The 16497-nt window shown below is 45.8% G+C and overlaps 1 protein-coding gene across 1 annotated transcript in view; it reads right to left on the reverse strand.

Moving 5' to 3' along the window:
• Positions 1 to 16497, reverse strand: part of STX4 (syntaxin 4) — a 499563-nt gene that overhangs the window by 49946 nt on the left and 433120 nt on the right. The window contains exon 10 of the mRNA XM_069651919.1: positions 13676 to 13806. Coding sequence (XP_069508020.1) covers positions 13723 to 13806 — 84 coding nt within the window. The 3' untranslated portion in view covers positions 13676 to 13722. The remainder of the gene's footprint in view (positions 1 to 13675; positions 13807 to 16497) is intronic.

Here is a 16497-nt window from a genome sequence, read left to right on the forward strand (position 1 = left end):
GTTCTACTCCAAATGGAGGTTATTCGATACGTTACCGGGAAAACGACGTTTGCACTTTTCACGTCGCTAACTTCACGTGACTTTTGCTTCGTCACGTGAACTACGGTATTATGTATTATTACGTATTTAAGCAGCGTAGAAACTTCACTCGCTGCTTCTGATCGCATCTATTGGCGTTGTGTAGCTGAACCTCTGATCTGCATCCTGGCATATTTCTACAGCTACCTTTGGGCCTTCAATAGCGTGTGTTCCGCCACACGCTGATTCCTGGAGCTATTCCTTCGCGTGATATTTCACACGCGCTCTGTCTTCAAGCGCGGCTGGCCAAGGCTGCGTAAATCCTGCCCGCGTGTAAAATCCACACGCGCTTTCTGTCTTCAAGTGCGGCTGGCCAAGGCTGCGTAAATCCTGCCCGCGTGTAATTCCACACGCGCACGCTGTCTCCAAACGCGGCTGTTCCGGACTGCGGGAACACTGCCCGCGTGTTATTCCACACGCGCTCTCTGCCTTCAAGCGCGGCTGGCCAAGGCTGCGTAAATCCTGCCCGCGTGTAAAATCCACACGCGCTTTCTGTCTTCAAGCGCGGCTGGCCAAGGCTGCGTAAATCCTGCCCGCGTGTAAAATCCACACGCGCTTTCTGTCTTCAAGTGCGGCTGGCCAAGGCTGCGTGTATCCTGCCCGCGTGTAAATCCACACGCGCACGTTGTCTTCACACGCGGCTGGCCCAGTCTGCGCGAATCCTGCCCGCGTGTAAAATCCACACGCGCACGTTGTCTTCACACGCGGCTGGCCCAGTCTGCGCGAATCCTGCCCGCGTGTAAAATCCACACGCGCACGTTGTCTTCAAACGTTATTTTCTTCGCGGCTGTTTATAACCGCGTGTACTTTGTTTTTCTAACTCCTGCATCTGTGGAATTAACAGAAGGATTGATCCCTATAGTGGGAAGGACGCTTTTCAAGGATTATTGGAAGGTGACATTGAACTGAACTTTTGGACGCTATCCTGTGGTGAATTCAACCCGTATCTAGCGTGAGCCTCGTTCCGTTCGGGATAAGTCTCCCTTACTAATTTTCCCTTCCTTGTCGTTTGTTCTTCATTCAAATCCATCAAGAGACTTCTGGATTATTCTACCCTAAACTAAAGGTCAGTGTGAACATTCCTGTCTTTATCTAATTCATCATACTCAGGTTGGAGCAGTTATTCATGATACTTTAATTTGTCCTAGGCTGGCTTTCTATACCTTACCCACGCCCTTTCCAGTGATCCATCGCTCTGCCTGTTCTATCAGCCAGAGGGTTGTATCATTTGGAAGGTCTTCAATTGACTTCACAACTATCAAATCGTGTGAACAGGGATCCGGAAGACCCTACCTCCTGTATCCTTTTGAGTATTGTATCCTTTTCAGTTAATACTTTGGTACATTCTGACAGAATCAGAAGCCATGGAGGGTACGGATCCTTTAGCTGTTTTGACACAGTTGATCAGCGATTTGAGAAATGAAATGGTTACAGCACAGGACATGTTACGGCACCGTATGGACGTTATGCAAGACGCCCTACATGGTAGTCCTCAGGGAGCACAGATGCCGATGGCTACTGCATCTGGATCTGGGACTCCGGCACCCCCACAGGAAACTATTAATGTGGTTATGCCCACTCAGTTTCCCTTGGCCCCTCCGGAACGGTTCACGGGTGATCCCAAAACCTATAGAACCTTTGTAAATCAGTGCCGACTCCATTTTCTTTGCCGTCCTACATCTTTTCCTGATCTAACCACAAAAGCAGCCTTCGTGCTTTCCCATTTAGGGGGCACAGCTGCTGCTTGGGCTAACCCTTTGTTGGAAACAAATAGCCCTTTGTTGTACGATTGTGACGATCTCTTGACTGCTATGAGTAAAGTCTTTGACATGCGTTACTCTACTCAAGCCACAGATTTAGAGTTGCTTAACCTGCAACAAGGCAGCCAACCCCTTATGTCTTACGTTGCCCGGTTCAATCAACTGACGGCGGAGACCCAATGGCCTGACAGCAAGAAAACGGCTGTTTTCTACAAGGGTCTTTCTGAAGAACTGAAAGATGCCTTATCTACAGTTCCTGTGGTTCCTACGGGTTTTCCAGAGTTGCTCGATTTGGTTCTACAAATCGACGCCCGAAGGAATGCTCGAAAGGGAGAGAAAAAGCCCTTCATGCCAGTCTCGGGGCGGTCAGAGACACCAGCAGTCATCTCTAACGACCCTGAACCCATGCAGATTGGCGCCGTGAGAGGCCGATTGTCCAATGCAGAACGGGAGAACCGAAGAAAAAACCACTTATGTATGTACTGTGGTTCTTCCGAGCATTTATTGGCAACATGTCCTAAAAAACCCATCAAGCGTGCGGGAAACGCCAAAACTCGACAATAGCAGGAGTCCCTATGTCGAGTGTTTCACCGGACTCCAGTACCATTCCTAAACATGCACCTGTTATAGTTCAGGTGACGTTACGTTGTGATGAGCGAGAAGTGGTTTCCAAGGCCATGGTTGATTCTGGAGCCACCAGCAATTACATAGACATCACTTATGCCAAGAACTGTTCCTTACCCCTTGTAAACAAAAAAAGACCTGAAACGGTGAACACCGTGGACGGATCTGTTTTGACTTCTGGTATGGTAACCCAGGAGACGGTACCTGTTCAGATGACGTTATCGAATAATCATTCAGAAGAAATCATCTTCGATGTTATTGCTGCTCCACAGTATGAGATCATACTTGGTCTTGCTTGGTTAACCCTTCACAATCCTGCTGTTGACTGGGTTTCGGGATCGCTCCAATATCCTTCGATTCATTGCAATGCACATTGCTTTACCAGTCAGGAGGTGTCAAATAAACAACACATATTGGCCTCTATGGTGGAGGATTCAACTATCAGCGTTGTACATCAATGCGACAATATCATACCATGCGAATACGCTGATTATGCTGATGTCTTTGATAAAGGCCAGGCAGAACAATTACCTCCTCATCGACAGTACGACTGTCCTATCGAATTGATTCCTGGTGCCAAAATTCCTACAGGCCGTGTTTATTCACTAACACCTAAAGAAGATGTTGTGTTAAAAGAATACATTGATAAAGCGCTAGCAATGGGCTTTATACGGCCCTCACAATCACCTGCTGCATCTCCTCTATTCTTTGTTCCTAAGAAAGAGGGAGATCTCAGACCATGCATTGATTACAGGGCACTTAATGATATCACCATCAAAAACCAATACCCCTTACCACTAATAAACGTTCTGTTGGATCAATTAGGCACTTCCAGTTATTTCACCAAATTGGACTTGCGAGGTGCATACAATTTGGTTCGCATTCGTGAAGGCGACGAATGGAAGACCGCTTTTAAGACACGGTATGGTCTTTACGAATATTTGGTGATGCCTTTTGGTCTGTGCAATGCTCCCGCTACATTTCAATTCTTCATGAATGATATATTCAGAGACATAATGGACCAATTTGTGGTTATCTATCTGGATGACATTCTGGTCTACTCATCATCTTTATCGGAACACGTCAGACATGTTTCTACAGTCCTACGAAGACTCAGGGAGAACCATCTTTATGTGAAAGCCGAAAAATGTGTCTTTCATTCACAGGAAGTGGAATTCCTTGGTTACGACATTACCAATCTAGGTGCTCGAATGAGTCGTTCCAAGGTAAAGGCCGTCTTGAATTGGCCGATTCCGCATAATGTCAAGTCACTACAGTCTTTCTTAGGCTTTGCGAATTTCTATCGCAGATTTATCCATTCCTTTTCCAAAACAGTAGCTCCTTTGACGGCTTTAACTAGTTCTAAAGTTCCTTTCTGTTGGAACCAACATGCCCAAGCAGCATTCGAAAAGCTGAAGGAAGCATTTACCACTGCACCCGTGCTTCAACATCCGGATCCTGATCGCCAGTTTGTCGTTGAAGCGGATGCATCCAGTGTCGCTATTGGTGCAGTACTCTCACAAGTTTGCACAGAAACCAAGGAGGAACACCCAGTGGCTTTCTTCTCTCGCAAACTCACCTCATATGAACGGAACTACACCGTCACTGAGCGGGAACTACTGGCTATCAAAGATGCTTTCCGAGAATGGCGTCATCATCTTCTTGGGGCCAAACAGGTGTTGGTGTACTCTAACCATAGAAATCTCCAAGCATTCAAATCTATGAAATGCCTTACGGCCCGTCAGGCCAGATGGCATGTCTTTTTTGCCCAATACAATTTCCAGGTCACATATCGTCCTGCCCGAGAACATGTTAAGTTGGACGCTTTGTCCCGCATGAGTGAAGAGGCGCAGGAAGAAAAACAAGTACAGATTCAGCTGCTGGCAGATCATGTAATATGTAGTTGTTCGGTTCAACCATCCCTAAAAACCGAAGTACAAGAGTGGGTAAAAACTCATCCACAAGTAGTCCAGGATATGAATCTGGACGTACATAACGGTTTACCATTCACACAAGGAGTACTTTATCTACCAACTCCTTCAATGCGGAATAAAGCCCTCAAATGGAATCATGATTCCTTGATTGCAGCCCATCCTGGACGGAAGAAAACACTGGATCTGCTCAAAAGGTGGTGCTGGTGGCCATCCTTGGCAAAGGATGTTATAAACTATGTATCTTCTTGTTCTGTATGTATCCAATGCAAAAATACTCCTGGTAAACCAGTGGGCTTACTCCAGTCCCTACCTGTCCCTAACAAACCATGGGACATGATATCTATGGACTTTGTGGTAGAACTCCCCCCAAATCAGGGATATGATACCATATGGGTCGTAGTGGATTATTTCACTAAATTGGCTCTTTTTATTCCCTGTATTGGTTTACCAACTGCTGCTGTTCTGGCTGAACTATTCATCCATCATATATTTCGTTTCTTTGGTCTACCATCAGTAATCATTACTGACAGGGGCTCACAGTTTGCGTCACGCTTTTGGAGAGCTTTAACATCTGCATTACTGATTGATGATAGAATGTCCAGTGCTTATCATCCTCAAACTGACGGACAGACTGAAAGGGTCAATTGTACTATGGAACAATATCTGCGGTGTCTGTGTTTGCAATACCAATCAGATTGGCTCACGGTACTGCCGGCGGCTGAATTCGCCTATAACAACTCTTATCATAGTGCCATAGGCACTTCACCGTTCTATGCTCTCTATGGACAACACCCCCGATCAATACCTCTGGATTCCGGTCTATCCTTGGACACGCCTGCCGCAGGCCGTACTTTTCGTGATCTGAAGAGATTACAAAGAAAGGTGAAGCAGCAATTGGAGCAGGCTAAACGACGTGACAAGTTCTATGCCGATGCTCATAGAGTATCCGCACCTGTCTATAAGGCTGGTATGAAAGTCTGGCTATCCACTAAGAACTTAAGAATTCCAGGCAAAAAGAAATTGTTGCCTAAATACATCGGTCCGTATGTAGTGCTCCAAGTTCTTAATCCTGCTGCTATACGTCTGGCTTTGCCACAACGATGGCGGGTGCATCCGGTATTCCACGTGTCACTCATTAAGCCATTCTCTGAAGCCACTAGACTGCCTGTACGGCCTGTTGCTATTTCTGTGCGGGGTTCTGATGAATACGAGGTACAAGACATACTGGATATGAAACTACGTTCTGGTAGACCATATTATCTGGTGGATTGGAAGGGCTATGGTCCCGAAGATAGGTCCTGGGAACCTCTTTCTAATATTCATGCTCCTGCTTTATTGAAGCGCTTTCACACAAGAAGGGGAGAGGTTGTCCCTTTGGGGGATGGCACTGTCATGCATGCTGGACGCTACGCTCGTAGAACAGCTAGACCGTTCTACTCCAAATGGAGGTTATTCGATACGTTACCGGGAAAACGACGTTTGCACTTTTCACGTCGCTAACTTCACGTGACTTTTGCTTCGTCACGTGAACTACGGTATTACGTATTATTACGTATTTAAGCAGCGTAGAAACTTCACTCGCTGCTTCTGATCGCATCTATTGGCGTTGTGTAGCTGAACCTCTGATCTGCATCCTGGCCTATTTCTACAGCTACCTTTGGGCCTTCAATAGCGTGTGTTCCGCCACACGCTGATTCCTGGAGCTATTCCTTCGCGTGATATTTCACACGCGCTCTCTGTCTTCAAGCGCGGCTGGCCAAGGCTGCGTAAATCCTGCCCGCGTGTAAAATCCACACGCGCTTTCTGTCTTCAAGTGCGGCTGGCCAAGGCTGCGTAAATCCTGCCCGCGTGTAATTCCACACGCGCACGCTGTCTCCAAACGCGGCTGTTCCGGACTGCGGGAACACCGCCCGCGTGTTATTCCACACGCGCTCTCTGCCTTCAAGCGCGGCTGGCCAAGGCTGCGTAAATCCTGCCCGCGTGTAAAATCCACACGCGCTTTCTGTCTTCAAGCGCGGCTGGCCAAGGCTGCGTAAATCCTGCCCGCGTGTAAAATCCACACGCGCTTTCTGTCTTCAAGTGCGGCTGGCCAAGGCTGCGTGTATCCTGCCCGCGTGTAAATCCACACGCGCACGTTGTCTTCACACGCGGCTGGCCCAGTCTGCGCGAATCCTGCCCGCGTGTAAAATCCACACGCGCACGTTGTCTTCACACGCGGCTGGCCCAGTCTGCGCGAATCCTGCCCGCGTGTAAAATCCACACGCGCACGTTGTCTTCAAACGTTATTTTCTTCGCGGCTGTTTATAACCGCGTGTACTTTGTTTTTCTAACTCCTGCATCTGTGGAATTAACAGAAGGATTGATCCCTATAGTGGGAAGGACGCTTTTCAAGGATTATTGGAAGGTGACATTGAACTGAACTTTTGGACGCTATCCTGTGGTGAATTCAACCCGTATCTAGCGTGAGCCTCGTTCCGTTCGGGATAAGTCTCCCTTACTAATTTTCCCTTCCTTGTCGTTTGTTCTTCATTCAAATCCATCAAGAGACTTCTGGATTATTCTACCCTAAACTAAAGGTCAGTGTGAACATTCCTGTCTTTATCTAATTCATCATACTCAGGTTGGAGCAGTTATTCATGATACTTTAATTTGTCCTAGGCTGGCTTTCTATACCTTACCCACGCCCTTTCCAGTGATCCATCGCTCTGCCTGTTCTATCAGCCAGAGGGTTGTATCATTTGGAAGGTCTTCAATTGACTTCACAACTATCAAATCGTGTGAACAGGGATCCGGAAGACCCTACCTCCTGTATCCTTTTGAGTATTGTATCCTTTTCAGTTAATACTTTGGTACATTCTGACAGCTACCAGATATTCTGAAGCTATACCTATGAGAACTGTTACTGCTCAGGCAGTGGCTAAGGCCCTTTCTGGTATTTTTACCAGGGTAGGTTTCCCTAAGGAGGTTACCTCAGACAGAGGGACTGATTTTATGTCCCACTACATGCAAACCATGTGGGAAAACTGTGGAGTGACCTACAAGTTCTCAACAGCCTACCATCCCCAGACCAATGGGTTGGTGGAGAGGTTTAATATAACTATGAAGCGCATGATAGGTGCTTAGAAGAACATGGGACCTTCTACTACCATGCCTTTTATTTGCTCATAGAGAAGTCCCTCAAGAAGCGGTTGGCTTTAGCCCATTTGAGCTCCTCTCTGGTTATCTGGTTAGAGGTCAATTGGCCCTAATCAAGGAAGGGTTGGAGAGTGCTCCTTCCCACAAGCCAGTGAGAGTCACTGACTAGGTGTTAGGTCTCCGAAGGAAAATGACACACATGATGACAGAAGCATCATAACTTGAAAGCAGGTCAGGCTCTGGTTAAACACTGGTGGCCAACATGGTCGAGTTTACTCAAGACCAGCTAGTTCTAGTTATGGTACCTACAAGGCAGAGGGCCTTACAGGACAAATGGATTGGAACCTTCAAGGTTGTGGGCAAACTTGGAGAGGTCAATTATTTGGTGGACTTAGGCAATCCTAAGGAGGCCCCTAGGGTCTTTCACACCAAGCGCCTAAAGGCCTTCGTCTCTGGACCAGGACTGGGAGCTTTGCTTCAAGCCCCTGGTCAACAGGAGGAGGAGAGTGAACCTCTACCTGACCTCCCCAGGGCACAACCTTTGGATGGAAAGATAGAAGGGGTTAATCTCTTCTGATCTGACTCTGCAACAGCAGAGGAGTGCAAAGTTATGTTGAATCAGTTTGCCTCCCTGTTTTCACTAACACCTGGCTTGACCCTTGGGGCCAACATGATAGCCTCACTGGGGACTGTCCCCCTGTTAAAAGCAGAGGTTACAGAATGTCAGACCATGTAAGAACCCACATAAAGGAAGAGGTCAAGAAGATGCTTGATCTTGGGGTAATAGAGCCATCTACCAGTCCACGGGCTAGTCCAGTTGTGTTAGCACCAAAAGGAGGATCCAAGGAGTTGAGATTCTGTTGGACTATAGAGCTCTTAATGCAGTGACCACAATTGATGCCCATCCTTTACCTAAAACAGAGGAGCTGGTGGACAGATTTTGTTCAGTTAAGTTCCTCAGTACATTTTACCTAACCTCAGGCTATTGGCAAATAGCTCGGACAGACCATGCCAAGGAGAAAACTGCATTCTCCACCCCCAGGAGGCCTCTACCAGCTTAAGGTTATACCTTTTGGACTAAAGAATGCACCTGCTACATTCCAAAGGATGGTGAATCATGTTCTGTATGGGATGGAGGACTTCTGCATGGCATACTTGGATGACATTGCTGTGTTCAGCCCTAATAACATCTTGATCACCTAAGAAATGTTTTGCAGGCTCTGGAGCAGGCCCATCTGACCATAAAGGAAAGCACATGTCAAAGTGGTCTACCTTAGACATGAGGTAGGAGGAGATGAAATAAGGCCATTGCCTAGCAAAGTACAAGCTGTACAAGACTGGGCCAACCCTACTACTCAAACCTAAGTGAGAGCCTTTCTAGGTCTTACAGGATACTATAAGAACTTTATTGAGAACTATGGGACCATAGCTTCTCCCTTGAATGTGATCTCCTCACCCAAATTTCCCCAAGAAGGTCAGGTGGAATGAAAAGTGCACAAAGGCATTTGAAGGACTTAAGAAAGCCCTTTTTTAAGCTTCAGTATAGGTGCAGTTCTGAGTCAGATGGATGGGAAAGGCAGTGAACACCCAATCTGCTTCATCAGTAGGAAACTGAAGGAACCCGAGACAAGGTGGGCAACCATAGAACATGAATGTTTTGCTATTGTGTGGTCACTGAAGAGGTTTAGGCCATACTTGTATGGATCTACTTTTGTGATTCGGACAGACCACCAACCCTTGAGATGGTTAATGCAGATGAAGAGGGAGAATCCTAAATTGTTAAGATGGTCAATCAGCCTACAGGGGGTTGATTTTACCATTGAACACCGGTCAGGGGGTAATCACCAAAATGCTGATGGTCTCTCTAGAAAGTATGACCGACTGCAGTAAGGAGATTCATCCAGGGGTGGATTCAATCCTCCTGTCCCTTAGTCCACGGGGTTAAGGGGGGGGGGGGAAGAGAGAGTGTTAGGGAGACCCTTTTTCCCCCCACTCTCTCGTGTATTTTAATGTGATTTCTGAACTTTGCGTTTCTTTTGGTTATGGAGCCTGACAAACTCCATAGGCATCATCTTTTACATTGTGTCACACAACACCCTCAGTGCACTGGCACAGGGAACTCTTGAGGATTTCCCAAGGTTTAAACACCTTCTCTGGGATTAATTACTGTTACCCAGAGCAGTAAAGTGAAATTGATTTTATTTACATTTGTAAATTTCTAAACCAAGCACACACTATCTTACAATAGGGTGCTGGAGGGGTTACCTAGTATCCTCTTTGTCTAGCTTCTCATGTAACCTTTTTAATGATACCCTTTCCTCACTGAATGGCTGGTGGCAGTGGTTTACTTTTAACTACCGTGGTGTGCTTCTACGTTCGCAGCTGCAGTAAAGCACCCAAGGGTGCCATTTTTGTCAAAATGACGCTGGTCTTTTCTCGCATTTCTTTGTGGAAAGGTCCTTCTTGAGATTTACTCTGCGTGCCAAACCAGCGTTGGTCACTTTGTTCGCTTTGCCTTTGGCAGGATTCATGAGTGAAGCCTGCCTCTGGCTCCAGGGAGTCTGGGGTGGGCAGGAAGTGAGGGTGGTGCCCTGTGATTAGTCTCCTAGGAGACCCACATGCACTCTGTAGTGATTGGCCGGCTGACTGTCCGGCAAGGACAGCCACCCTGCTGTGTGACGGACAGCTAGACTGGAATGAATGGAAGAGAACTGAATAAAAGGCAAGGCTTTTGGCTTGGAAGGCAGAGTCGACTACTGGACGAAGAAACCGAAAAAAAGAACTTGAAGAGGGCGCCTGCTCTAACTCCTGGACCGTGTTTGCCCGGTGAAGCCTTGCTGCTGTGCCGAAACTCCAAATTCATATTGACAGATAAGCTCTTGCAAGGACGACTTCTGCCCTTGAGTTGGTGGGACCAATCAACTCCAAAGTAAGCCACCTGGACATTCTCTCTGAGCTGGTTGACTTTCCACAGAGATGCTGCTGGAAACCGAAATACCAGGGAGAAGAACACTAGATTGTGTGTGTTGCTTTTAAGCTGACCAAGACAAATTGCGGGACCCCAGCAGCAAGGAAAGACCATCTCAACAGCCAGGAACCGCAGTGTTACTATTTGCGGTAGAGGCGAGGAGCTGAAACACCGAACAGCCACTTGTTTGAAGATTGCTGGTTGCGAGGGGGGACCGTGCTATTGTAGTGCATGAGTCCCCAGAAGTCCTCCCTCTTATCCCCACGACTGAGGCCCAGGAACAGTGAAATCTGCAGAGCTGCTCAGGAATAGGAGTCATCTGCTGCACTTTTTATTCAATTCAAAAGGTACTGTAAAAGTCTGAGAGAACTTACCTCTTGCTGTCGAGTTGCTTGCATCTTCTACTACTCACAAGTCTAACGGTTTGTGGCCCTACATTGATTCTTCCTTTTCTTCAAAGACTTCTAAAACATTGTGCAAAGGCATTTCTTACTTACCTGCAAAGAAGTGCTTCAGCTCATAGACTTTTGCCCACTGACTTTGGCTTAGCCTGTTCTACTGAATGATTCTTATTGGGGGATCTGAAAGTATTTGCCTGCTTAAGAATATGTGTAGTGTCTTGTATGTTCTAATAACCTTTTTGTTTTGACTTACTCTTAAATGACTCTAAATGCAACAGTGATATATTAATGTCCCCCAGCACCCTAGCTATTGAAGTCACCTGGAGGGTGTAGGTTGTGTCTGTGGGCCATCCCGAAAGGGTACTTACTGATTTAGAAATATTAAGAGTGTATTTTGTGAAGCATATTTGAGTGTTACTATTATATTGCTCCCTTCAGAAGAAGGCTTACTCTGACTGATGAATAAATAATTGTTTATTCAAGAAACCTTGTGTGTAAGAGTTTATCTGAATACTTGTCACTGTGAATCTCTGTGTAACTCCCCTACAGCTCACATTGACCCCTCTTGATATAAGCCTGGCTGCTCAACACGCTACCAAAACTGTGTAGCACAAGCTTATAGCAAAGGTTGGGTTTCCAATTACCTGTAGTCAGGGTTGTTGTAGTGTTCCCAAAGGGTACTGCATACAAACTTGCCCAACAATCCCTGGTCACTCCATGGGCCTCGATATCCTTGGTATACTACAGGTACAGTGTACTTTCCTACAGCCCTCTCTCCCAAGATAAGCCTGGCTGCTCCGTCTACACTACCATATACTCAGGAAGTACAGATATTCCCCCAATCTAAAACAGTCTTGGGTGCTCCCGCTCCTCAAGAAACCATCACTAGATCTGCTTATCCCTACTAACTACCAACCTATTACTACGGTACCATTTCTATTGCAGATACTGGATAAAGTGGCTTACACCCAGATTCAGAAACATCTTGAACTGTACAAACTACTAGGTGCTAGACAATCAGGTTTCCGTCCCCTACACAGGACAGAAACAGCCCTCATCGACCTAAAGACCCTGCTACCTTTGGGTCCGGTGCGCATTACAAATTAATAAACAAAGTTGAGTCTTGTACTGTCTCAGTTGAATGGTTTTGCCAAGCCTTTAGTTGGACTTCAGAAAAACTGTCCTAACAATAGTCACTAGTGTTCTCGATTTACAAAAATGTTGCGTTTTCTGTAGACCACATGCTAACAGTTTACAGGGCAAAGGGTGAGGCTGAGGGGTCCTAAGGTAGTGAACTGCGTGTAATTTAGATGGGCTACAGTGCAAGGACCATTAATTTCTCTCATGTTTTTTGGGTGCCCCCCCCTTTCCACGTCTACATATGCCACCCACTTGGAACCGGGGCCTCGCCTATTTTGGAATTCATTGTGGCCGAGTAAAGACTAAACTAACTAAAACATTAGTAATACAATTTCTTTCCTTACGAAGTTGGTATACAATTGGGTGGCTGGCATTTGTTAAAAATCATTGGAAACAGTGAGCTTGTGACAGTGTTTTGATCTTGTGACAGTGTTTTGATAATCCTAAAATATTGTTGAAGTCTCAAAAAAGATCTTAAAACAGAGGTTCATGACCCTGAGAGGGAAACAAAGGGAAGATATGAATTCTGTGAAATCGTCAATTAGGCACCATTGTCCTCTTTCCGCTGCTTAAGAGCAGTAAGGTATCTTACCTTGGTCACATTCTTTACACTGTAAAAGCAATGACTGGTAAATGGTCAGGGCCCATGATACACAAATGATTTTCACTGCTTTTAAGGCATAAATGGAAGTCTAGCCCATTTTGGAAAGTTTTGTCCTTTGTACAACGATGTACGGAAACTATATTGTTTTAAGGTGATGTGGTCTCAGACAATGGGAACCTGTATTTATGTTGCTATTGTCCCTCCAAGAGGCGAAGATTGATTAAGACTTGCTTGCCATTTACAATTTGCCTGGAAACGTAGAACATTAATTTCTGCTTTGATTTTTTAGCTCTTTTTTGGGCAGGCTTTCACATGTATTATCAGTGCAAAAGTGTTTTTACTGTGTTTTTATTTTTTGCTTTAGTTGTGCCTTATGATTTTTATTGCACGATCCGGGTATTTTTACTGTGATGTTTTATGGGGTATGGTAAATTAGAAATAAAATGATTTTGACTGACAATTTGCTGCAAGCCAACTTGCTTTGATGATAAAACGTTATCACAGATACAAATAATTCCCTACAGCAAATCAAAGTCTTGGTGCTATAAAAGACCAACACCTATTCTCAGGGCACTTTATGCCTATATACAGCTCAGTCTGTGGAAAAGAATTGCTGCTCCATGATGCATACTGATAATTCCAAACAAAAAAGGCAAGGTTACAGTACATATCAGTTGGCCCCATAACAGTAATACCACCACAAAGCAGGTAAAAATACACAGAACAGGGAAATAAGGTTGTTTTAATGATTGAGCAGGAAGGGGAGCACAGTTGGTGGTATTGAGGAACATGTATACCCTCATCGGCTCTGAGAAGACAGATCTGGTCTCATCACATGGGTAAGGCCTCAAACAGTTGGTGGGAGCATGGTGGGAGCATGACATAGAAGGAGAGAAGTGTTGCAGACATACACCCCCCTTCTCCAAACCTTGCAGTAAAAGAGCAGATATGTGGAAGAAAAACACAATTTTTCAGTGCCCTTGCTGTTCTTCAAAACAAAGAGCGTATCTAATTAAAGGTGCACAACTTACCAGAACAAAAAGAGGCAGTGGGTAGTCGAGAGGCTGTATAGCATCCCCTATCCAGCAGCAATAGCTACTGCAATGATTATGGTGAGGATCAACAACAGGACAGCAACGCAGATGCCAATCATAATCTTTTTCTAATAAATGGAAAGGAAGAGAAAAGAGAAAGAGCAGGCACAACATTAGGGAGGAGTCTGTATAAAAATGGGACATATGACGGAACACAGTGGGAACAACAGGATGCATTGCCAGTGCAACTATTTCCACCACTCTAGGAAAAGATATATTTTGCATTCCCTCCTCCCCAGTGCCCTGCCGACAATCTGTGCCCAATTCTCCAATGTTGAACAATTTACATATACCATTACCACACAGCAACTAAACACGTACAAAAAATATATGCTGAACTGCCTCTGATTTTGTTCAGAGCGCCACATGACGCCTCTAAAGTTACTGGGGAGACTTAAGGAGTGCGAACTCCAACTCATTGCTAGGGCACAGTGCTAGCGAGATTTCAGTGTTATGCTTAATCCCCTCTCTTAGTGAGACCCCCAGCACCTTTTGCTGGACATCTGGACCTTTTTCTTGTTCTCCTGAATGAGGGGAGCCTTTTTCCGCATTGTTCGTTCTTTCGTGCTCTGATCATGGGAACCCTATTCTGTATGTTTTACTTTATTTAATGGAGTCTGGCTTTCCTCCATACCTTGTTAAAGTCATCTGTGTTTCACTTTTGCAGCACGCTATGTGCAGTGTTGTTGGGAGCACTTGGGGCTCTTCTTTTTTGTGTACTTTTATATTCCCCCAAGAACTACTGTTCATGGTACGAGGGGTAGTTTTTATCCTTCTTAGCTTTTCCTTTTGAGAGGTCAGCACACACCACCCTATGAGGAGTGCTGAGGGGTTACCTAGTATCCCCTTTCTCTCAGCTCCTGTAACCATTCTGTTACAGTAACAATGCTACAGTTATGGCTAGTGGAAGTGTTCTACCGACTTTTGTGCTATTTTCCACCGCAGGTTGTATTCACATCTGTGGCTTTTTAATTCTTTTCTTTCATTCTTTGCCATTTCTTGTGAGGTTGTTCTTTCTTGGTACTTCTACCATCCTGGGAGGGGGAGATCCTGATTTGAATTTTGTTTTCAGCAGGAACCCTTCTAGAAAGAACATGGCATAATACCCTGTTCTGTGTTTTTTTTCTCCCACTTTCAGTCTGCAGCCATCGCTTTCTGCTCACTGTACCTTTCAAAAAGGAGGAATATTTGCATATCAGTCTTTGTCCCGCCTGCAAGGGCAGTCCAGCACCGAAATGCCAGGCAAACCTCCTTTGAACAAGAGTGCCAACAGCAACCCGAGACACGTGTTTTTGCCTAGTTGGGCCTCATCAGTGAGTTGGAGCTGTGCCTCTGAGCACAGTGAGCAACGGGTCCACATCTTGGTTCCTCCGTTGTGAAAAGTACAGTGAGCAAAAAGCGATGGCTGCAGACTCTGAAAGTGGGTAAAAACCACAGAACAGGTTATCATGCCATGTTCTTTCTAGAGAGGGGCGCCTGCTACCTTTTTTGCAACAAAGAATGCATACTGCATCAGGTCACCACCACAGTAGTCTCGAGCAACCAAGGCTTGTTCATTTGTGAAAAGTGTTTAGGACATGAACACTGCTTTGGACCCAGTTAAGTGAGACCAGTTTCAAGGAGGGAGTCCCTAGAACCCTAGGTCCTTTAGGCATTAATCGTATTTGTGGACTGAGCCGGGAACTGTGCTAATCCTGCCACTTTGCCCACACCTTGCAACCCGCATTCTTTTGCACCTCAGCAAAGATGATTTCCCCCATAGGGCGCATGCATCCCTTAAGTGCGCAAGTGTCCTGGGTGAGCTTTAGGAACCCACATTGCTAACCACAATCTCATACCATTAAGGCCCTTTTCTACCTTGCTACTTTTATTTATTATTTGAGTGCACAGAGCTGGCCACTTGGCAGGTGTCTGGCTCCAGAGGTTGAGCAGCTGCACACTCGCCCCTCGCTCTGCAGTAGGAGCTTCTAAAGGACTTTAAAGAGTGGTGTTATGCATAATTGTTGCTTTAAAACATTCGAGTAATCAGCGATAATGTGGTGAATCGCATCTCAGAGCGCAACAACATTGCCACACGTGCACTGGATTCGTTCCCAAGCTCCTCCCAGCAACTACTTTGCCTCGTCAGTGGTCTGCACTAGTCTCGAGATCCAGGCCTCCGAATAGAACTGAAAGACACAAAGCAGACTGCAACAGCTTTAGTGACTGACCAAAGCATTCCCACATCACATATTAACTAGTACCCACCAGCTAATAGAAATTGCCTTAAAATTATTAATGATACTACTGGACCAGTCCCCAAGTCAGAAGACTGCATTGTTACATTTCACACTGCAACACTTGTTCCTATGTAGGGTCATCTGACATTTGTGATTGCGTAGGGTCATTTGTGAGGTCTGCTCTTAGGGGAGACGCCATTTTGATAGCTCCGTCGTAATATCAGTGGCTAGAGCTGTCCATGGTGATGCTATAAATAGATTTCATTTGTTACTTTGAATGGCTCGGTATTTCGATTCTCTGTACAACTCACTAACCCCCCCCCCACCCACACCATAGACTACTTTCAACCACATACTACGCACATCTATGGACACTGACCACCAGCTAAGATCGCCGTCCCCAATACACACGAGCATCAGAACTGTACAACTCTCTCACTGGGCTTGTATAACAGCCAAAGGCCACCCCATCCCCTTCCACAGGAACAAACTTTCCTCTGGTTACAAATACTGCAAGTGCCATTATTGCAAAACTAGAAA

The sequence above is a fragment of the Ambystoma mexicanum genome, chromosome 3p (genome assembly GCF_040938575.1).
Source record: "Ambystoma mexicanum isolate Mex_15411 chromosome 3p, UKY_AmexF1_1, whole genome shotgun sequence".
Classification (NCBI taxonomy): Eukaryota; Metazoa; Chordata; class Amphibia; order Caudata; family Ambystomatidae; genus Ambystoma; species Ambystoma mexicanum.